Here is a 24,753-nt window from a genome sequence, read left to right on the forward strand (position 1 = left end):
TTCTACAAGGACTACATGATCAGGGTCATTGAGCACCTTTTATGCTCTCCCACAAACTCTACTTTGCTCCATGTGACAGCCTCTGAACTGGGATGGACAGACTTCCAGATTGAGCCCTGTGAAGACAACAGCTCCAGATAGTTGCAGGACAAATGAAACCAACATGTATCATGATCAGAGACAGAGTGGTAGTGCTTATCCAACCATTCATTCAGACAACAAGTGCTAGGTCCTTGCTAGGCTACCATGGGTAAGAATGAAATGGACCACATCCCTGCCCTGATGGAGCTTACATTCTAGCAGAGAGGAAAAACAGTGACCTAGTACTACGCTAAGGAATGGGTCCCTGCAAACTGCAGTATCAGCTGTGAAGGAAAATAGCTTGGTTCTACGAGACGGAATAACAAAGCACTCTGATTGAGATGGGTGGTCAGGGCAGATTTTCCTGAGAAAGTGGCCCATGGGTCAAGGACAATGGGGGTTAGCCAGTCAAAGCACAAGGTGTGGATTCCAGACAGAGGTCATGACGTGTGCAAAGGCTCTGTGGGAGGGCAGACAGCATGATGCATGGTGGGGCCTGAGAGGAAGCCAGGCTGATGTGAACACAGAGAACATAGGAAGACTGATGCAGGAAATGCCTGCAGAGGCAGGAGGGGGCCAGATTGTGTAGGTAGTCTATATCATGTGAAGAATTTGGGTCTTTATCCAGAGAGCAATGGGAAGCCAGTTAAGGGTTCATGCAGATAGAATATCAGAATTGTGCTTCAGATGTGCCACTCTGGCTATAGTAAGTAACTTGAGGGATGGTACAGAGAGACCATGGTGGGGGCAATTAGCAGAGTGGAGGACAGGACAGAGATGACTGTAGTTGGGCTAGTGTGCCCTTGATTGATTTTTGTCATTTAGAATGTAATATTAACATGAAAATCATTACCATAATGAAAGAAAAATCTTTCTGACCATGCATATTTTGTGTTCACACAGCTCATTGAGAAAGTTTTACTGAGGTATGCTTTGTTTCGTTTTGTTCTTTTTTTAAATAATAGGCACGGAAAAATTATTGTCTTCACAGAGTAACGTGGCTCCTGGGTTAAGTAAGGGAGGGAAAAGAGCTCTTAGCTTCTTCCTTCCGGTCATTTGCTATCTGAGGGGATTTCATTTCCTTCATGCTCCTTCATCAAATGTTGTGGTGTGGAGAGGCCTTCCCAGTGGTGGTCCACAGAACCTGTTGATAGCTCTAAATTCAGAACTTAGTTCACATACTTTGCATAAAAATCTACTATCCACATGGCTTCCAGCATATGGGTAAAGTTTTGCATAAAAAGTTTATGTAGAACAACAGATAAACACTTTCTCTAGATGAGTAGGTATGAGTAACTGACTCCTTACTGATGTTTTCTACTCCAGAATATTCATCTATTTCTGGTACTTTATAACTGCATAAATAACAGTTTGATTAACAAGTGTCTCCAAGTCTAATAGACAGATGCCTTCTACAAGGCAGGCTCTGACATCTTCTCATTAACACAGGGGTCTGACTAGTACCAGACTTGTCCTCCGTGTGTGTGTGTGTGCTATCTGAATTCTGTTACTTTTTTCATTTTTCATTTTTTTTTTTGCCATTTCTCTTACAAGTCCATATTTCTTTATCGTTCAAGTTCTAAGACTCGTGACAAAATTAACACCAACGCTTTTGCCCTTTAAAAAAAACACAGGAAAGAACATGACTGGCTTTTTTCATTACTGTCAAATGCTGTGTAGAAAAATGGAATTAAGTCTGAAAAGAGAAAAATAAAATCTCCATAGAGCATTTTAACAGTGACAATTACACAAGCAGAGCCCATTAATTGGCTCACTCTTCTTGAAGGAGCAAGCAAGTGTACTCCTCCAACCTCACGGGGATGGGCAGCTGGGCAGGTGAGGGTGACCGTCTGTTAGCACAGCACAGACTTGCAAGAACTAGTAATATTTCAATATAGGACCTCTGCCACAGCCAAGAGCTGCAATCCTGTCCTGGAAACTAAAACTTGACACTTAGTATGAACTTTTTCTGTCAGCGGTCTCAATGGAGGAGACATTTCCTTCTTTAAAACCCACTTTCATTCTATTGCATCACATTAGTGGTGCGAGCTCTCTACACACAACCCCCGGGGTCACATGGTTAGCTGTGACCTCCTGGAATCAGCCCAAGATTTTTGTTTTGTTAAGGGTCAGGCTAAGAAACAAAGCTGGCGGAAAGAAGGCTTTCTCAACTTTAGCACTGACAATGGCAAAGAAGATGCAGAAAATCGCAGGCAAGGTAAATAGCCTAGGTTCAAATGTCTCATTTTTCAATCTTGCTATGCTTTAGAAGAGTTTTCTGAGGCTGTAACTCTGCACCTTTAATTTATCCCATTGTCCTCAACCACTGCAGCACTCAGAAAAAGAAACATGACTCCTCTTTCTCAGGTTCCTGGTGAATAAATAGCATCAACTATGGAAACAGACCCCAGGACAGAAAGAGTTGCCCTTCGCCAGGACTAAATGACAGTATATTCAGCAAGGGGGACACACTGCTTCTCGCATATTAATATCATCATGCTGAAGCCCAGGGAGAAGGTGAGCTGACCCCACAGAGGCCTTGCCAGGTGACTGAGGCTGTCAAAGTGCTCCTCAGGGAAGGCACAGGGGAGAAACGTTTAAAGTTAAGATGCTATAGAAACTGCCTGATCCATGGGACTGCTCCAAGGTCTCAAGCAGGCCAGACCTCTATGAGAGGGGACACCCAGGTAGAAATGGACTTTTGAAGTCCTGGGGAAAGGCAAAAGGAGGAAGCACTCTCCCAGAATGGGGCTTTAAGAGGCTCACGGGAAGAGGCAGCTCAGGTGTCCTTTTCAGGAAAGCACAACTCGTGCTTGGGGTAAGTGGCTGCAAGGTTCTGAAAAGCTACTAGGATATTGCTATGGACAGCACTTACTTAATTTCTTTAATTTATTGCTGGCAGTGAATAAACCATGCACTCTGCTAGCATATGCTACTCAAATAAAGGCAAGGACAAACATCTACAAAACATTTATGGCTGCAGCAAGAAAAAAAATCTTTTCAAATACAGTCTTCTTTTTGATTGTAAAAGAAATATATGTAAATTGGTCAAAAATATAGAAAACTAGAAATACTTTACATAATCCCAGTACATAGAGGCAGCCACTAACAACATTTTGGTGTAGTTCCATCTGGCTTTCTTCTTCCATATTTCTTTTTCGACTTGTGATATAATACTCTTACAGTTCTGTACTCTGCTTTAAAAATATCTTATTATATAAGTATTTTCTTAAGTTATTAAAAACTCTTTCACAACATTTTTAATGAACACTTAGGTTGGAGATAAAAACTTATTTAAAAGGGAATCTGGATAATATATCTGGCAGGCAGACAGAGAGCTTGTGAGCAAATTCAGCTAAAAACTAGAAATCCTAGGTAGTTCTAAATTATGATCATAGAATTCTCAAGTGGAAAAAAATTCAGTATTATCAATGATTAATTCTTTATATCTGATAATTTATTTATATTTGCCAAAACGTTTGCCAAGGGCACAGTCTTGGACAGATAATGGCTGAGGTCATTAGCACTTCTACAGACAAAATTATCAGTCAATGGGCCCATGACAAAGTGAAGAAATGGTTAAAAAATGAACATGAATGAGGTCAATATGTTAAGGAGTACACGCTAGCAGGAAAAAAGACAGCTATATAACATGGGACAAGGGCAGCCAGGCACAAGGAAGGAAAGGCAAAGGATTTAGGGTCACTGGGGAGTATCAACAGCCCATGTAATAGAGCTTTAGGGAATTCAGGTTCAAGATGGATGACACTGTAGGCACACTGACCTTTCTCCCTTCCTGAAAACCAATGAGATGACATCAAAGAAATACAAAGGAAATACACTCATAAAGGTGTTGCAAACTGGAGGGAAGGACATAAGCAAATCAAAATTTTTGTGAATTTCTAGAAAATGGCAGGTGGATGAAATATTATTTATAAATCAGTGGGGATCTGGGCAGATCTCCATAATGAAGCAAACTAAGCAGGATAAATGAAAATGGTCCACATCCAGACATATCATTGTGAAATTTAACACCTCCAATAATGAGAGGATTCTAAGGCTTCTATAGGGAAAAATACATTACTACAAATAAGAAGAATCAGATTCTATCAGATTTCTCATCAGCAACATTAGATGCAAGATAGCAATAAATCCAAGCTTTCAAAATGCTGAAGGAATGGAGTTCTATACCCAAACTGTGATTCAGGCATGCAAGAATTCTAAAAATTTGCCTTCTACACACCCTTTGTTTCTGAAAACAATTCTGAATACATTTACTCTGTGCAATGCCTCTGAGAGATCTTGACTGAGACCCAACCAAGTCCTACTTGGCTTCGGATTCATGCAGGGGAGCGAACAGAAGACCATGCCACTAAAGCAGCAGCAAGCATTTCTCCTTAGTGGGAGTCCTTGTAGTGGTCTATACAACTGTACGGGAGCTATTCCTGCTGGCACACAAGAGGACAGCTCAGGTGAGTGGGCAGGGGTGGAGCCACTCTGGCTTAGAAACCCCACATTCCAAATCCAAACTATTATCTCTTGTAATAGCTCCATAAACAAAGATCCTAGAATTTTCACAAGGGACATGCCCAGTCACAAAAGTTATTGTACTCGGGAAACCCAAAGCTATAGCTTCCAACCAGATATTTACAGTCCTTCCAGGCCAGATGCAATTTATTAGGGGTAATTTTCATCATAAGCAATGTCGTCTAATAGCTGACATTCTACTTCTATCATGTTTTCAGGAGAAAAGATCTAAAAAGGTAACTGGGCCCAAGGTCAGTATCTCACTGCAAAGCAAACAGGGGTTTGTTAACCCTTTACCCACATGCTACAAGAAGAAAAAGAAATCCAAGAAAAAGTGAAACCAGCCTAGAAAGAAAAAGAATTATAAGCTATATATATATATAGGCCTAGGAAGCAGTCTGTTCAAAATTAACCAATGAACAAATAGTGTGCCCCAGAAACTTCTGTAAACAGGAAAAAAGAGGTAATTAGAAACTCCAAGAAAACAAAAAGCTGGCTAATATGAAGCTACTGATTACTTGTAGAATAATTCCGAGCACTTGTAAGAAAACCAAATCTATTTGATCTGAACACAGTACAATACAATTGTTTCAAGAGGGACACAAATTTAGTGATATAGAATAATATTTCCCTCACTATAGATCCACTGAATTATAGATCTGTAGTGAATAATGTTTACATAATCATAATATTATAATGAGGTTTTACTGGCTTTCCCTTTTCAGGACCAATTTATAGTTAACACATGGAAGATTTAACTTAAGTTAAATATAAGTTACCCAACAGAAAATAAGTATCATAAATCTTTAAAATGTCAATGTGGTGGGACAGTTAACAGAAGATGGGAAAGGGAAATGTAGGGTGGTAATTTCTTCATACATAATAGGGAGAGTAAAGAAATACTATCTACAATTGATGGATCAAAAAATAGAGGTTTAAGTATATTGTTTAATTTAATTTTTAATTTTTTAACATTTATTCATTTTTTTGAGAGACAGAGAGAGACAGGGCATGAGTGGGGGGGGGGGGGGCAGAGAGAGAGGGAGACACAGGATCTGAAGCAGGGTCCAGGCTCTGAACTGACAGCACAGAGCCCGATGTGGGGCTTGAACTCACGGATCATGAGATCATGACCTGAGCCAAAGTCAGATGACCTGAGCCAAAGTCAGATGCTTAACTGACTGAGCCCCTCAGGCGCCCCAGTATATTGTTTAATTTTAAAAGGTAAGTAATAGCAGGACTAAAGAGAAAAATATAACAAAAAATGAGAGGTAGTTAAGTTAATAAAGCTGATAAATTAATAAACAGATATAAAAATATTATTTATAGTTGAGATGTTATGAAAACTAAAAAAAAAAGTCAAAAGTACTTCTGAGCACAGATGGGAAGATAAAATTTTACTTTTCACTTCTATCTTCCTGTATTGTTTAAATTAATCTTCCATGCATGTTTTACATTTATAATAAAAAAAACTGATATAAGTGCCTTACTGTATCAAAACAGATGTAGGGCTCAACAATTTAGAAGACGGTAGAGAAAAGGAATCAAAGACTGAAGGTGACGTCTTTGGAATAAAGCTAAAAGGTACAGAATTATATTATGTGAAAAAAGAGGGGTAAAAAGTAATTTCAGAAAATCATTTGCAAAAACATGGATAAACCTTGAGGGTATTATGCTAAATGAAAAAGGTCACACAGAGAAAGACAATACTGTATGATCTTACTTAAACGAGTAATCTTAAAAACAAAAACCGAACTTATGGAAACAAAGAACAGATTGGTGGTTGCCAGAGGGGCGTGTGTGTGTGTGTGGGGGGGGGGGGGATGGGGGGATGGGTGAAGGGGATCAAAAAGCACAAACTTCCAGTTACAAGATAAGTAAGTTCTGGGAATGTAATGTACAGCATGGTGACTACAGCAAACGAAACTATTGCATATTTGAAAGTTGGTAAGAGATCTTAATAGTTCTCATCACAAGAAAAAAAACTTGTAACTATGTGAGATGGTAGTTGTGTCAAGTAAACTTATTGTGGTGATCACTTTGCTATATATCTCATTGCATTGAATACCATACACTTACACAATGTTATATATCAATTATTTCCGAAAAAGCTGGAAAACACCCAAAATCCGTCTATTCAAAAACATGGCTACCTGTGATGGTAAATAAGCCTTTATCCTAAAAGTAAAGCAAGCCAAGCTGCAGCTATAGCTGAAAGGACTCAGGGTAGCAATAAAGGAAAACGTCCTGTTCTAGGAGCATAGGGTCTTAAGGGAAGACATTTGGAGAATCTCATTTCCCAGGTCTGTCCAAAGTCTGTCATTTAATTTCCTGACATGGGTAGAGTACTATCAAGAGGCAGGGCTGTGATCTCTAAAGATCCTATAGAATTTCATTCATAACATGACTCACATACTTTATTTCAATAAAAAGCAGGCTATAATTTTTGAAGCTAGTAGAATCTTCTCAAGGACTGCTCTAGAGTATATTAGTTAAAAAGGGAAGGCTTTCCTCTTTTATCATCTGCATATCTTCTATTATATTTTTTAATACCTAACTAAAAAATGAAAGGCACAACAGATCTGGGTTATACCTATAAACATAAAATCATAACCTTTGGTTCCACTGATTCTTAGGGGGTTAACAGGCACTTGCCTTCTTACTCTTAAAATATATTATTTATTTATTAATCTCTAAAACACCTATTGCTGTAGCATATATGTGCTAACATGGAAGGTTAAAAACATAAATTATTTAAATCCACCAACAAATGGACATAAAATATAAAAAAAAGGGGGGGGGGGAAGATGTCAATGACTTAATACAAAGCTAATGGGAAGGACTTAATGAGTGAATGCCTTTTTGAATCAAACAAAAACCCATTTGAATAAATATAAAACCATTATAATATGTATCTCTGTCAGCAGTTAGTCAACCAGTTCTTGTCAAAAACTCATACTGTATAACACCTTCAGTAGGGGGACATAAAGAGATGAGGAATCTAATTTATAACACATAAAATGACAGACAAGATGGGTGATGGTAACCAGTGAGATGTGTAAAAGATGGGGAAGCAGAGGGTCTGGCCTGTGAGCTGTATACTCAATGAGCAATGGTTCTGAAAAGATAAATGGGCAGTTGTTCATGGGCCTTGAAGGCCTACCTATTGTATGGAAAGGGTTCTGGGAGCTTGGAAATAAGGTAATCACTTCATTTCCCTGTTTCCATCATCTAGCTTGGTTTAACCCTCTTTAGTAATGCTTTGAGGTACAATGGAAAGAGCCCTTCATTTTCTCTTTTAGAAAGACAGGACAATATCCCACAAGGTGTTTTATATTCAGGAAAAAATGAGACAAAATACAGGAAAGTGATGGAATACTAGTTACTGAATAATTGCTAGTTTTCTCATCCAATCGCAGAGAGGGCCACAAGATGTGTGCTCCACTGAGAAGTGGCTGCCCAGCAGAGCCATGCTTCCCAGCCCGACCAGCATCCAATGTGGTAACTGACTACTTCTCCCCAGTGGAATATAAGTGGAAGGGATGGTCACTACACCTAGGCCAAGGCCGTTCAGAAGAGCCAGGTATACCTTCTTTCTGTTCTTTCCCCATTTGCCAACCAGATGCAGATGCTGCTGCTGAGGCCCTAGGAGAGGGCAGAGCCACAAGAAGGAAGATGCCTGGGTTCTTCAGTCATGTGTGGAGAAGAGCCACCTAACAACCAGAAACACCCCTACTGACTGTTGCATGATTGAGAAATAGCTACTGTGTTAAGGCATTGGAATGTTGAAGCCACTTTTTGTCACAGCAGCAAGTGTAACCTTAACCAATGCAAACATTAAACATGCTCTAAGATAAGTACTATAATAATGACGGTAAGTGTGTCAGACATTGCATCAAACAAGCCATTATTAATGCTATTATGAAATCCTGGCCAAGTAAGTACATGAAAAGACGTTCAACATCATTAGCCACGAGGAAAATGCAAATTGAAACCACCACTTCACTCTCACTAGGATACCATGAACGAGAAGATAGACAGTGACAAGTACTGGCAAGAATGTGAAGAAATTGGAACCTTCCTGTATTGCTGGTGGGAATGCAAAATGGTGCAGCTGTTGTGGAAAAGTCTGGCAGTTCCTCAAAAACTTAAACACAGAGTTAGCATAAAACCCAGCAAGTCTACCGCTAGGAACAGATCCAAAAGGACTGAAAACGTATGTTCACACAAAATCTTGCACAGGAATGTCCCAGCAGAAATACTCATTTTAGCCAAAAAGTGCAAATAACTCAAATATTCATCCACTGATGAATGGATAAACAAAATGTGACATATATATTTCCATATGATAGAATATTATTCAGTCAGTAAAAAGGAATGGAATGCTGACACATGCTGCAACACAAAAAATAAGTTTGAAAAAAAATATGTACTAAGTGAAAACAGCTAGAGGAGATCACATACTATTTAATTCCACTTGTATGAAATGTTCAGAACGTGCAAATCCATAGAGACAGAAGGGAGCTTACTAGTGGTGAGGGGCTGTGGGAACTGCAAGGAAATGAAAAGATTGCTAATGGGTAGGAGGTGTCCTTTGGGGGGGGGATGAAAATGTTTGAAACATTAGATAGTAGGGATGACTGTACAACAGTGTGAATACACTAAAAATCACTAAATTGTGCATTTAAAAGGGTGAATTTTATGGTACGTGAATCATATTTCAATAATAAAAAAAAGAGAAATCTCAGCTATTTGCTTTACCTTGCTTCCCAGTGAATCTGGCTCTACACGAAAAGGCACTGAGCTCTTTTTAGGTAATGTTTGGGAAAAGGTATGATTCTAAGATACTGGAAACATGCTAATTTTGATCTGAGTGAGTTATATGGGTATATACACATGTAAATAATCATTCTAGTCATGATCTCAGGCCAGTCAGAACCCACATAATCCTTCCTCCTAGCTTCCCCTACAACAACGTAAGTGCAAACAGAGGCTCAATGCCATATACATTAAATGACTAGAGACCTACATATCAAGCTTTCTTTGGTTTAGGTAACAGTGTAGCTAACACTGAGATGAGATAAATACTTAAAGCTAACCTTGAGAATCATATGTGGCTGGAAAATGGAGTCCCAGAATAACTACTAAAGTGTGTATCACATCAGCAAAATTCTCGAAGGAAGAAACAAGTTCTAAAGAGGTAGTGTGCAGTGATGGGGGCAGGGACACAAGAGAGGATTGCATATGGAAATCCTTCTTTTCCCTGCTCAGGTACATGCCATTTTCTTTTTTTAATTTTTACTTATTTTATTTATTTTTAAATTATTATTATTATTATTTTTAGAGGGAGAGCAAGAGAGTGTGAGATGGGGAGAGGGGGAAAGGAGGAGGGAGGGAGGGAGGGAGAGAGAGAGAGAAAGAGAGAGAGAGAGAGGGAGAGAGAGAGAGAGAGAGATAGAAGAATACGAAGCAGGCTCCACAGGGCTTGACCCCACGACTGACCCTGGGATCGTGACCCAAGCCAAAATCAAGAGTTGGACGCTCAACCAACTGAGCCACCCTAGCACCCCTACATGTCACTTTCAAGAGTCAAGTTCAAACCACAAAATAAGGAAAGTTTGTTTGAGCATATAAATTCTCACCGAAGTACTTAATAGTCAAAATTGAAATGAAGGATCATTAGGATGTTTTCAACCTCCAAATAAGAACGTAACTTGGTCATTCCACAAATCTTCATTAGAAACTTCTGAATCCATCAGATAAGACTCTTTTAACTTGTAATAAATTCTGGGAAATGATGTAACTTACTTGCAAGAGACTTTAGTTCTGTCGGCCACCATGGTCCATTGTTGCTGGTTGGTGGAAACCTCAACGTAGTAGCTATAGCTTCGATCATCACAGTCCCAAAGTAATAACCTGAACAAAGAAAAATACGTTAAGAATGCTGTGAATGTTCTAACTGGCTGTTTCCTGAGGCTGTGGGCATGAGTGAATCCATGTCTGCCGTACCCCTCCTCCCTGCCTCCTTTGCCCCACCACACTTCCAGGACTGGAAAAAGGAAGAGAATCCCAGCAAAAGTATGGTAGGAGGAGGTGGAGTCAGTCTGAAGAAGAAGCAGTGTCTCTTTAGGAATTTATTTCACAAGTCACCCAATCTCAGGCAGCCTCTGTCAAAGCTCTTTGGTTTGGCTTATGGGTGAGAAGATGGCCCCAAATCCTCCTTCCTGATTCATCTCCAGTTGACTGGGCTGACCAAAAGTGATATCCTTGAGACTCCTGTTCATGGGGAAATCCATGCTTTCTAATTGGTAGTAACTAGTAAGTCCAATGACCTTAACTATCATGTTTCAAATTCCTTCTCATTCTTAGCAGACTTTTTGCATAGCTGTAGTATAATGATCGGAGATACAAGCAAACATATTTATTAGTAAAACTTTTTTATTATTTAGAGATTGATTATTTTGGCTCTGTTCTTCTTATCTCCTTTTGAGCCCAGATAAGAACCAAAGCATAGACTATGTAATTTAATTTACATGAAGCTCAAAAGAGACAAAATTCATCCATGGTGACAGGAATCAGAACAGTGATTACCTCTGGGAGAGGTAATGATTGGAAAGGGTATGAAGGAACCTTCCAGGATGCTGGAAATGTGAGGACTCTGACTGAGTGGTAGTTCATGGGTATACACACAGTAAATACTCATTCGCACTATATATAAAAGATTCGTGCACTCTATGTGTGTTATTCCTCAATTTAAAACCCACAATAAGAAAAAAGGATCTAAGAATTGCAATACAGGATTAGACTTCGGTCCAGCATTTTGCTTCTGACAGTGCCACAGTGGTGAGGGACGCGAGACCACTGTTTTCTATGATTTCAGCTTCCAAAGTCCTTCCCATACAGGATATCTTACCATTTTATATTTGGTCATGCATATTTGCTTCCTCCACCAGCTAGAACAGAAAGTGAGCTCCCTAAAGGCAGAGCCTATGTCTTCTTGATCTTTCTATACCCAATACTTGGCACAGTGTCTCAAAGAGCCTATACTCAATGAATGTTTATTTGTTATGACGATTATTATTATCGTAATAGTCAACATACCTTTAATGTTCATACTGTGTACCAGGCCCTGTGTTAAGTGCTCTATATAATTTATCTTATTAAATCCTTCCAAAAATCCCCTTAGCAAGCATTATTCTTCTCATCAAATTATATATATTTAATTATATATATATATCATATATATTTAATTTATATATTCCATCTAAATACAAAATATTTAATTTGAGAGAGAGAGAGAGAGTGAGCGCAAGTGAGCCTGACATGGGGCTCAATCCCATGACCTTGGGATCATGACCTGAGCTGAAATCAAGAATTGGATGCTCAACCAACTGAGCCACCCAGGCACCCCTCTCATCAAATTATAGACGGTGAAAGTAAGGCTTAACACTGTTGGGTAACGTGTCTATACTCAGTTAGTGTTGGCAGATACAGGGGGTTCATCAAACCTGGTATCCTGGCCAAAGCCCATTTCTGTCATCCTTCTGCCAAGTGCTTCTTTACTCCCAGTTTATGGACCTGGGTCCCAATTTACAACCTGCCACCTATGACTCTACAAAAGTAGTTCATATTATTTCTCCTTAATCTTGTGATTATAATCAATAAAAACCCTTGCAAAGCTCAGTTTAGTGTCACCTATAATTCTATTATTGGGGATCAGAAATGCCACTGTGTTCCTCTTTCCCCTTACCCTTTGTTCCCTATTTTCAAGTGTAATTTTGTTTGCTATCAATGACTAAACCCACACTACCTAATATTTTGGAATTCATCATTTAAGCAAAGCAGAAACAGAGTTTGCCTTAATCTACCTGAATATTCCCCTTAATTCACCTGAGTATTTAATCTCTCAAAGTACTCTGAATGAATCAGACAGGATTCTACCCTATTGTTTTTAAGTGTCTAATAATTCTGCTCTTTACCAGTTTGCCTGGTAAGAAAGTGAATCATTTCCCTCATTAGTCATTTCCTTGTATATTATTCTAGTTTCTTAGCACTTTCATGCAGTTAGCTTGTTAATTTACATTTATGTTGAGTAACTTGTAAAAGTGTAATTTTTGTTTCTATGTTTGTCTAGCTCTTGTAAAGATTATAGAAAGACTGTTGATCTTTCTCTTTTTAAAAAATTCTACTCTGAACATATGGGTTCTGTTCTTAGTGTATGTTTCATACATGTTCCGGGCTGAAATAACTTATAACTTTGCCAGAGTGGATTAAAAACAAGAAAAAAAAAAACTTTCAAATTAATTAATCATTCTCTTCACTTAACAGCCTTGGTAACAGGCTTTTTGGGAGACAATGTTGAGGTTATTTTCTCAAGGGGATTTTGGATCATTGATGCAGAGCCAGTTTTATGATAACCCCTATCCTTCTGGATAATCATGAGTTAGTGTTTCTACCAGTGTATCCAAATGAAAATAATCAAGCCTTTTGGGATAGAATGTAACTAGATTCCAAAATATTTCATGGAAAAATACTGGGATGTGGGAGATAGGATATGAAGAAGATAAAAAGGAAGACCAGTTATAAGTAAGCATCATAAATGCTCTGGTAGAAATTCTTGGGAGTAATAGGATATTAAAAGAATTTTTAAGGTTGCACATATTTTGTCCCATAGTAGCTTTTCCTATAAGCCCTCCGACTTGTTTTGAGACAAATGTTTGTTTTAAAAGGAACATCACCTGTGATTCCAGGTGTAAACTCATAGACATGGTGCAATTTTTCTTGTAACTTGTTTTCTTTCGCTTAACGACGTATTATGAATCCCTTTCTTTTGTATCTATCAAATACTCTTCCTCATCACACGTCCTGGCTTCACGGAATTTCACTGTATGGATGCCCCATAAATTATTTAATCGGTTTCTTATTAGTGGTCATTTAGGTAGGTGACAGTATTACACTGCTAGTAAAACTCTGTGATGAACGTCCTTACACTAAATCTATGACTGTTGCCTGTGATAGCTTCTGTGGGTGAAGCTGGAGCAGAGCACGTGAGGCCTGGACGCGTATTACCAAACAGCTGCACGCTTCTCCCTTTCCCCTAAACAAAAGTCTGAACCAATTTATACTCATACTACCAGCAGTGCATAAGAGACGCCTGTTTCTGTGTGTCACTGCTGATAATCATGTATTATCTTTAAAAACACTGCCGATTCGATAGACGAAATCTCTGTCATTAATTTGCAGCCTTTCACTTATCATTGAACTTGAACATTTTACCCATTTTCTACTTATATTTATCCTTTTGTTAATGACTTACACGATGCCCTCTATATTTGATGGATATTAATCTGCTGCCTATCATAGTTGGCATGCTGAAGATATTAATTTTTATTAGCTCACTCTATCGATCTTTACTTCAATAATTTCTCCTGGCCTAAATTCTTTTTTCTGAACAGCAGCCAAATGCACACACTGGTTGAGACATCTCCTTTCTATTCCTCTATTAAGAGTCCCTGAGGGCTGGAAATGGGGGGTCATGGTGACTCCTGAGTAGAGAAGGGACACTGATGGATCTCAGGTTATCAAGCCACTTACACTTTGGAATTTTTAAGATAGATTCTAATTCATGTGCCAGGATGCATATTTGCTTGGAATTTCGGCTTAGCCAGGCATGAAAATACCTTTGTTGATTCAACTGAAAAAAGCAAGCACAGTCTAAGGACACTACAGGAAAAATTGGCTCAATCTCTCTTTTTCCACAGAGAGGAATTTTGTTCTAATAAGGCACAATTGAAAAACCCACCAACTCCCTCACTTCTTTCCTTGCCAGCAAAGTCTGTTCCCACGTCTGTGCACCTGCAACAACACAGAGATACTTCTGATTTGTAATCTGCCAAGGAATGTTTGCCCGATGAGCTTGCCCAGGACAGACACACCCCCTCTGACCTTAACTGAGAAGAGTTTCTTAAACATATCCCCCTACATCTACACACCTCCACCCAGACATCAGAAGCTATTTTCAAAAGGGGCTGAATAAAGGAAGCTGCTGGCCAAGATCTATTGATGCAGATCAGGTCTGTACTCAGCTGTTGCCATGAACCCCTCTACCTAATGAGCACTGCATGAGATGCCTGGTGATATTAAACACTGTCTCCTCCATCTTCCCTCAGACTCATTGTGGAGTTTCCCTTAAAAGCAGTGAAGTGCTGGGCTTTTTGTAATTGATTAGCAGATGTGATTTTGCTTACATCTTCCATAAATGCCCTGGCTGGCTGCATACCATTGATTACCGGGGTTCGGTTTACAGCAACTAATTGCTCTCCTTGCTGGTGTTTTGATACAAAATTCAATAGTGAATATGTTTTCAAAACTCCTGTCTTTGCGGCTTGAGTCAGAAGTGACTTGAGGCAAACCCAGTGGACTGAGTTTTCCCTTCTTTAAAATAATTGCTCTCTCATCAGTCTGTGAAGAAAGTTTTCAAATTGTAGCATTCTAATTGGAGAGTCTGCATTATGCATGCGATGACAAACTATGTTGTGCTGAATGGCATTTTTTTCATCCATTTCTTAAGGGATTAATTCTGTGCCAGATTGTGAACAGTGCTGAGGTTTAAACAGTGGAGATCAACAGCCTCTCCGCTGAACTGGTATCTTTTAGGTCAGAAGCAAGTGTCTGTTTTGCCTGTTTCTAACTGTCCACTGTTCGTGGGAGACTCCACTGGAAGGCCTGGGGTCACCTCTCCTGCTGCGGCCATGTTTCCTTGCTTGGACAAAAGCAGGCAACTTGAGAGAAGAGAACTGCCAAGATATTAGTAACATAATTTATTATCAAACCCATTTCTAATCTCTTGGTCAAAATCAAGGAGAGTCTGACCTCACAGGTTTGGAGACCATTCTTTGTTAAAGATCTTGAGAAATTAAGTTCTTTAGAAATAATTTTCTTCTGTTCAACAAATATTTACTGAGTATTGACTAAGTGACATTAGGCAAGTCACTTAACTTACTTGTACTGCAGTTTCATCCCATGTGAAATTAAAGATCTAGATTCAACGGTTTCTAAGGGCTCTTCCAGTTCTAACATTTTATAATTTGCTGTGACAGAGGTAGAGGTGATGGGTTGTTTGTTTTTTAGTTTTAGTTTTTTCTTTGCATGTCTGTCCATTATACAGTAACCTCCCTCTTTGGGAACTGTTTCTAGCCTAGCCCTAAGGTGGACACAGGGGGTTCCTGAGCTTGGCTTGTGGACCTGAGTGCATGCTGGGAAGACACATGGCCCATGCTGCACCAACTGAATTTCGTTTCTCAAAAATTGAGAATTACATAAGATTCGAGCTTAATTGGTTCTGTTCACTTAAAATAAGATGATGAAAATGCAGGCCTTCTGGGGTGACTTTCTTTCATCAGAGACACAAAGAAGCAAAGAAAGTTACCTGCAATGAGAAACAAAGAAGACAGATGATGTGGCCCAGGGAGGGTTATCTGGGCTCCCAGCAGGATTCTAGTATCTGACTATAGTCCCTATGAGGGTCACCAGAGTTTCTGCCCTGGTGTTCTATGAGAAATCTCCTCATCATGTTAATAAACTTGCCATATATGGCTTAAGCCATATTTATGTGGTTTCTTTAGCTTGGAACCAAAGAGCCTAAGATAAGCTCCTAGCAGAGAGTGCATGAGCCAGAAAAGCTACTCAACTTACAGCAGAGGTTCTCATGATGAGGATGATGTGATGGCTCTAGGACCAGAGAGATAGGAGGTGAAGGACAGGGATGGTGAGGAAGCTCACTTTGAATGGAGATCTTCATTCAAGTATGAAAGAAGATTCTCGATGGAAGCTGAGAGCGGCAGGGCTGCATTGGGGTTGGAAAGGCAACCTAAGCTTTGGAGCAAGTTCTGTGGGGTCTGCAGAGCTGAGGGGGGGGGGACTTGCAGAGACAGGACACTCAGTGTAGCTGATAACTCAGGACCACCAGTGACAAGGGGGATTCAGGGCAGGGTCAGGGAAGACAAGGGTCAGTTGGAGCAGTGGCCAGTTTGAAGCTGCTGAGGAGTTAACTGGGGCCAAAGGGGGCTGACTGACTTTCAGAATAGAGAGGGACTACAGGTCGTGAAGCAAAAGAACAGATGCAGCAGACACAGAGGCGAGGGAGAAGGGTACGGAACTGTGGCCACAGAGGGAAACTTCAGTAAGCAATGGGAGCCCAGTTTTCACTCTCCTGAGTGAGGAGCCGGAAGACAAACATCATGACAGAGGCTCCACTCTAATCGCTGCTGCTGAGAGGCAGGGGGGAGCCGCAATAGCTGCCAGAAGGAATTATACTGCTTCGGAGGAAGAGTATTTTCCTGGGGGAGAAACTGGAATTTTCCCACAGATGAGAGAGACCCTCACTGTGGGCTGTCACAGGGCTCAGTCACGCAGCTTCTTCTGCAGGTGAAGAGCAAGGTCGAGCTGAGACGAGCTGCTGGAGGACCACGAGCCCAAAATGAGATTCTCAGCAGGAGACTGGAGCCAAGTAACAACGTATGATGGAAAGTGCGGGAGGCAGAGCAGGTGGTTGCCCTGCAGTTTCCAGACATGAGAACCCCCGAGGAGCGGCCACCACAGGGGCCCTACAGCCTTTCAGGGCGAAGGGGACACCCGCCTTCTTCTGACAGCAGGAGGAGGGAGACAGGCTGCTCGCCAGACGGAAGGGGATCTTGGGAGATGTGTTAGTCACAGGGCATCAGAGAGCCTACGCACTGTCTGCAACCGCGGAATTGCCCATGTCTTGGACACAGAGGGTGGTTTCTCCAACAGAGGAAGAAATAATGGCACTGGCTAACAAGATTCTCTTGCAGCTGGTGAGGGAAAAGACAGGTGCAAGCGCTCGGTCGTCTGGCATATGCAGTTTCTGCATTTAGTCACTGAAGCCCCAAGATGAAAAAAAAAGTGAGGAGATGGGGCAAAGCATACACTCGGGCTTCACCGTGCAGGCTGGTTTACTGAGAAGGGAGGGAATAAAAGAAGGGGCTTTCTCTCCTACAAATCCTACATTCCAGGTAAATTCTATGGCAGTAGAGAAATGCTGACAGAGAATATGCCCGCAGGATAGGGCTATATGGATAGCGGGACGGGACAAAACTTTCCAGGAGTTTGAGACAGTACAAAACTCCTGACTTTTAACAGCTAATTGAGACTATCATTTCACTCCCTGGCGGGATTAAGTTTTTAATTTGAAGTTTTAGGTGATAACATACAAGGCAGCATGGCTGCCTCTGCAACGTTCAACAAACACCAAGGCTGGAACGAACAGTGATAGACTAATCATAATCCCACCTCACATTCACACAGACCTCACTGGCTTCAAAATGTTTTTGCATGCATTATCACATTTGGAAAAAACCCACAACTTACAATCAGCACATTTCCTGCTTTCAATGCAAATCTATTCTTCTAAGTTACTTGGTTAATTTTCTTACAGGGGCCAAACACTGCCCAAGCAATCTTTCACAGATTTGATCAATCACTTGGCAAACCCTTTATTAATAAATAAGGTTTGGCCTAGACTTATGATCTAGATTCCATACCACACAGTCCAATTTGACAGAAATTCTTTCATTTTATGCTCTCAGTGTGGACATGTGAGAAAATCTTGTCCAGGCCAAACAGCCCTTAAGAAGAAAAGCAGTTTTCGTCTACTTTTCAAGGTGCCTCTTTCCAATACAGTCCCTTCCTGAAGCAGGACGTTGGCATCAAAACCATCGGGAGCCATTTCACATGGTCTTGTTATATTTTACAAGGTGAAGTCTCATTATGTTGTAGACCTTTTCGGCAGTGACACATTGAGCAGGGGTGCAGCTTTCACAGATCTTTCCCTGTGTTTAAATTTGGCATCATCAATGTCCCTCTCGGCAGCAAGGCCGTTTTCCTTGATCCCAGCAGCTTCCTCATCATGACACACACATAACATCAGTGACATGGGTGCAATTTGGCCCACCAACAGGGTTGGAAAAGGATTGTGCGAGAGGTAGAAACAGAGAGGCCCCACCCAGACCACAGGGCTTGGCTCCCTACATATCAAGTCCAGCTCACTTTTAGGGGCATTTGCTAGGAAAGGCTGTTGTGATTTAAAAAGGCAAAAATTGGTTTCTTCCGTTAATGGCTGAGGACAATATCCATTTGTGAGAGCATTTCTGTTCCCTGCACCCAATTCTATGAAATTATTCGAAGGGCGAGAAGGTGCTGGCATGTTTAAGAGCTCAGAGCTCACTGATCTACCAGCTGTGTGTTAGGGATCTGACTCACTGGATTTTAACTCACTTTTATGACCCCTGTAAAATAAGATGGCCCCGGTGTGAGTCTTCATCCAACAGGTAGGGGAGTAAAGTGTCACCTGGCTCCAGGTTCCCTGTATGACACCATCCAAAGGCCCCTCCTTTAACTTTCAGACCAAGTCCGGCCAAGAGGAACCATCCTGACCATGCTTTGAGAGTGCAGGGATCATGCATGGCTAATGTCTTGGTATTCCCCATGGTCCCGGGCATGTCATAAGCTCTACTGAGTTGAAGTAAAGGAGCTATGGGGAACAGGACAGGAGAGGATGATGGAGAGAAGACAGGGAACTACAGATAAATCCCCTTTCTCACAAAACCCAGGTAGCTCCATCTTTTAATGCTCCACTAAATTACTTTTCAAGCTGAAACACCGCCCTAGTCAGTCCTCCACTCCCACTCCATTTTGCAGGGTCTCACTTAAGAGATAATTTATGAAGGGGCACCTGGGTGGCTCAGTCGGTTAAGCGTCCGACTTCGGCTCAGGTCATGATCTCACAGCTCGTGAGTTCGAGCCCCGCGTCAGGCTCTGTGCTGACAGCTCAGAGCCTGGAGCCTGCTTCAGATTGTGTTTCCCTCTCTCTCTCTACCCCTACTCCACTCATGCTCTGTCTCTCTCTGCCTCAAAAATAAATAAACATTAAAAAAAAATTTTTTTTAAAAGAGAAAATTTATGAAGTACATTAATGCTCACTGCTATTTCTTCTCTTGAGCTTTTTCTCCTGCCCCTCTTCTGACCACATGCTAGTATGTGTCCACATGCACACAGCCTACAAAGCTCCAAGAAGCAGAGCCAAAGAGAAATTTAATAAGCTCCACGGCTCCTTTCTATTCCCTTAGGTCAAGTTTTCACAGGAATCTGTGTCTGTGGGAGAACTCACAATTTAGCTACAGGTAGATCTTTGTATTACCTCAACCTGGTGATAAAGGGAGAGAATGGAGAGGCAAAACAAAGGTGGGGAAGGCTTGACTCTGAATATTACAGCCGACAGAACGTTCCAGCAGGGCTGAGCAATAAGGCAAAAATCTTCCTATTCAGGCAGGTAATCTCTTTATTTTTGTTCTCAGCAAATCTTTCCCCTGGTCTCTCTTAACACAGCCAGTACTATTTTCCTATGTCTCTCTTTTTTCTACCAGCCTGACCTTTTCACCCAAATCAGATCTGGGCTTCAACCTTTGCTCCAGCTTTGAATCGGCTTCTTTTCCCCACAGGGCCCAATCTAGAAAGTCCTGGGCTCTTGACGAAAATGATTTGAAAGCACTTGCCCATCCAATACAGGCCCTCATCTGCCGTCAACTGTACCAGCTGTGTTAGCCACTGCTTGCTGCTAAGTCACTGCCCCCTCCGTCGTATTCCCAACTCTAGTATTTATCCTCCTCGGCCCTGCGCGATCAGATGCTTGTCTGCACTCTTTTCTCATACTCACCTGGTCTAAATTTCCTCCCTTTCAGTCCCTTCTCTAATGAACTTCCTTCACGAAATTCTTCTGTGAAGGCTTTCACATGAAAAAAAAACAACAAAACAAAACTAGACTCTAAAGCAGAAAAAATAAAACTGTATAAGTTGCAAGTGCTATAAAATTAAAACACTTAAGCAGATTATTCTATTTGAAGTCTGAGGTGTCTGACAAATCATAATCCTCCGTGCAGTACATGACTTACCATTAAAATAAAGACCACATTAGTGAGAATAATACTAGTGGCATCTCTACCACTACATAAAAGTGAGAATCCTAACTATGACAAGTTCTTATAAACAAAAGATAATTAATTAATTTAATATGTAACTATGTGATAAAGCTTTTGAAGAACGGCAAGAATTAAGAAAAAAAAAGCAAGATTTTATAGAATTTTTTGTAATGGCTAGAGGAAAAAATGGCTAATCATGTTTTTCAGTAGAATTCTTTTGATCACTGGCCACTCAGTACAGGTTTCTTGATCCAGGTCTTCAAAGCTGGGATGATAAGTTTTAATTCAAACGTTTTCAGCTGAACATTAATAACTCTAACTTTTCTAACTGCTAAACAGCTGTAATCAAATCAAACTCGTGTGGGTTACAGGACCAAAGGCTAAACAGGCATTTGCCATTTTTTTTTTTTTTTTTTTCTGGAATTGCCTATACTGTTTTCCCCAGGGTGGGAGGCCCGGGCAAAGGCTCCGAATTCAGAGGGGCCAAGGTGCCCCCTACTGCTGCAGGAGATGGAAGAATGCAGTTTTCTGTCTCATAAATACTCACCAGCATTGCAGAACAGCTTCCCCTCCCTCCCACATTTGTTTGGTTGAAGGACCATCAGATGGGAAAAAGACTGCCTCTTTAGAATGCATTCTGTAGGAACTACCCTTTTAGAAATAACCCTCCCGGGTGCCAACATGAATATTCACCAGAGTGTACCGAGCACAGGGGCCAGTCTCCATGCCATGGACACTAATCCTTCAAAATGTATTCCAGGCAAGCTACCAGGGTAAACTCCTGTATAGAAACTGGGCTGATGATGGATATTGGATGGCTGAAAGGAGAAAATCTGAGTGAAGGAGGCAGGGATGAATAAATCACTCATAATCTGTCGAAGGCCCTGCTGTAGCCATACCTTGCCATTGTGACTCAAACACAGCATGAGGATGCATTAGAACATTGCACTCTGTGAATTAAATGGTTTCTTTTGTTGATCTGGCTTGTGCTTCCTCACCAAGAACAACAAACATTTATCTCCCTTCTGCCCCATAACCCTCGAACCCCCTTTTTACTTTCTTTTTATTTTGGCTGATAGGATATACACACACGGACATCCTGAGAGCATAGTCCTCATACCACGCAGGCACCCAATGTATGTATGTTCATGTACATGCACGTGAACACACACACACACACACACACACACACACACACACACCTCACCTGCTATATCACTGCCCTGACTCACCTTCAGAAATGTACAGGCAGAAAAGATGAACTCTTACAAGCCAGGGAAGAAATCATACCCAAGGTAGCGAGATCTCAGATTTCTAAGTATCCTCCCACTCTGGCACCAAATCCCAATAGTCAACATTGATAATCAAGTTGAGAGGCAGGAGGAGACTGGCTAAGACAGCCTGTCTGAGTCACACGTGATACTGTTGTAACTATTGCTCTTCAGATAACCAACAATTACCTAGCCGACGATGTTTAGGTGCCAGAGGCTGAGAGACAGATCTGGGATAACTTCCAAACAGGTTGGTGCTGGCATTAGTCCAGCTCTTGGCACAGTTTGTACCCTGGAAATTGGGGCATTCAGGTGCTTGGGGGCTCCTGGTAGCTCAAAGGAAGAAGGAATGTGAGCAAGGAAGAGGAAAACAGTGTGGCCTCAAGTGGCATTCTGGGTCAAATGATCTTCTCAGTCTATTTGGAGCAGGAAAAGCTCCAGTGACTCTCCCACTGCCTCTGATGGACACAAGGACATTCCGAAGCAATACAGTATAACCAGAAGCAGTGGTGGCAGATGGGAGACAGGGGTCTCAACTCTGCCTCGGTCTTGGAACCCTATACTCGCAGATTTATAATCTGTTTAATGGGGCATGGGGTAGGAGAAGACAGGGAGATGAATTTTAATTTAGATGATTTGTGGTTCCTTTTATTTTAATCTGTTTTTTTTTCTATAATCACAAAGTAGTACACAATAAATCCTTTGGTACTTCTTAGAAAGTATCTATTAGTATTAGATATCTTTTAGTAGATACAATTAGCATCCTTTACTAATTGTAAAAAAAAAAAAAAAGGTAAACCAATATTTTAAAAAATGTTCTTTGGTAGCAGAACCCCTTCGCAGACAACATCTTAGAAGAACCTCAATCTCCATGACAGATGAAAGTAAAACTTCTCTGCCAGGGTCAGAGTTGGGGATGAAGTCTCATCGCCAGGCTTTCTCATCAGCCTCTCCTTGGGTCAGCCCCCAAGGCTCACCTCCTACACACATGGTAGGAAAAACCACTGAGTCGTGGTGTGCATGTTGACTCCCAACTAAACAGTGATATTAATATTCATGTCTCTTGATAACAGGCTTATAAGTATTATTACTCACATTGTTTGAAACTATAAAAGGCAAAGGGGCTTCCCTAATTCTTCGCTCCCACCTGTATGGACCAGAGCTGTTAGTGAGGAAAGGAACTGGATAGATTAAGCACAGGTAAACTGTGGCCCGTGGCTGCCTATTTTTGTAAATAAAGTTTTATTGGAACACAGCCATGCCCAGTCAGCAGCTGAGCAGTTGTGACAGAGACTATGGCTTACAAAGTCTAAAATAACCACTACCTGGCCCTTTCCAGAAAAAGTTTGCTGGCGCCAGGAACAGGCAGAAAACTAGAGCTGTTCTTATTGAGCAGTAAAGAGTTATGGCACCAAGGCAAGAAATAAAGGTATAGTTTAAATTTTTTTTTTTTTTCAACGTTTATTTATTTTTGGGACAGAGAGAGACAGAGCATGAACGGGGGAGGGGCAGAGAGAGAGGGAGACACAGAATCGGAAACAGGCTCCAGGCTCTGAGCCATCAGCCCAGAGCCCGACGCGGGACTCGAACTCACGGACCGCGAGATCGTGACCTGGCTGAAGTCAGACGCTTAACCGACTGCGCCACCCAGGCGCCCCAATAAAGGTATAGTTTAAACCAAGGCAGAGTTTAGCCTAGAAATGTCTAAAATCTCTTTCTTCTGTTGAAAGTGTTTCAACAGATTTTCATATAGCAAATTCCACGTGGAGTTTTTCGATTCTGCTATAGTCCTGTCTTTGTTCTGTGACAACTGTACTGACAATTCTTGGCTTGCCTTTCACCCCAAATTTCTGGTATTTCTCCTAAGGGTAAAAGAACAAGAAAGGAAACGAGACCCCCCCCCTCAAAAAAAAGCTCCCATTAAAAATAAAAGTCTGAAAACCATTCCCAAACCCTCTCTACTCCCTGAACTGATGAAGTGTCCAGGAGCCACATCCTCAAACTGAAGACATGTGCAAACACGACGGTCAGTACTGACCACCACTCTCCAGGTGGCATGGAAATAGGATAAGGCAAGGAAGTTGCAGGGGTGTTTAAAGTCAATAAGCAATATGTGCACACGGAAGTTATACAGTCGCTGATAGGGTGGTTAATGTGACAGCAGTAAAATAATGTATCAGCTATAGGGGAAGATGACACCACAGACGAAACCACACTAATTAGGCAGACAGCGTTGTTGTTTATTGGTCACCAGGAGAAAATAGATATGTATGGATCCATCCCCTTGCTATCTCTCCAGCTCTGTCTACTGTGAGTATAAAAAGCATCTTACAAGATAGCTGACCGGGGCAGTCTATGACCACAGAACAATAAAAACCGTGAAGTGTTTGGTGTGTTAACAGAGCTTTTCATTTGGAATCTTTTAATGAAACCAATTTTGAAGGGATGACTCTGTTTAACATGTTCTTCCCAAATAGTTCCAACCAATCTCCATGAATTCTCTACTTTTTCTGTGAGTCTAACATACACAGCTAAAATCTCACTATAGTGAACACAATCATGACATTTACCTGTTCAATCAAGAAGGCTGTTATCAAAAGGATATTATTTATCTGATTTACCGCCAACTCTCAGGCAATTCTCTATAGACTGTACTTATCTGTTTCTAACAGTGCTACTATAAACTTCCTAATAAAGATACTATTTGATTATAGATGCTTTATTATTTTTTTAACCTCCAGGAAGAAATGAATATAGAAGATTAGATATCAAGAAAAGATTTGAGAAAGGTTTGCATTAGGCATCAGAGGACATTAAATGGTAGATGCCTAAGGGACTTAGGAATAAAATCTTATTAGCCTAGACCACAACTACCCTTC

The 24,753-nt window shown here is 41.0% G+C and overlaps 1 protein-coding gene across 4 annotated transcripts in view; it reads right to left on the reverse strand.

The window, feature by feature from the left end:
• Nucleotides 1–24,753, reverse strand: part of BTBD9 (BTB domain containing 9) — a 414,802-nt gene that overhangs the window by 68,993 nt on the left and 321,056 nt on the right. For all 4 annotated transcript variants that reach the window (XM_045498061.1, XM_045498063.1, XM_045498062.1 and 1 more), the window contains one exon: nucleotides 10,417–10,524. In XM_045498061.1, the coding sequence (XP_045354017.1) occupies nucleotides 10,417–10,524 (108 nt within the window). The remainder of the gene's footprint in view (nucleotides 1–10,416; nucleotides 10,525–24,753) is intronic.

Source organism: Leopardus geoffroyi, chromosome B2 (assembly GCF_018350155.1).
Source record: "Leopardus geoffroyi isolate Oge1 chromosome B2, O.geoffroyi_Oge1_pat1.0, whole genome shotgun sequence".
In the NCBI taxonomy this organism is placed as follows: Eukaryota; Metazoa; Chordata; class Mammalia; order Carnivora; family Felidae; genus Leopardus; species Leopardus geoffroyi.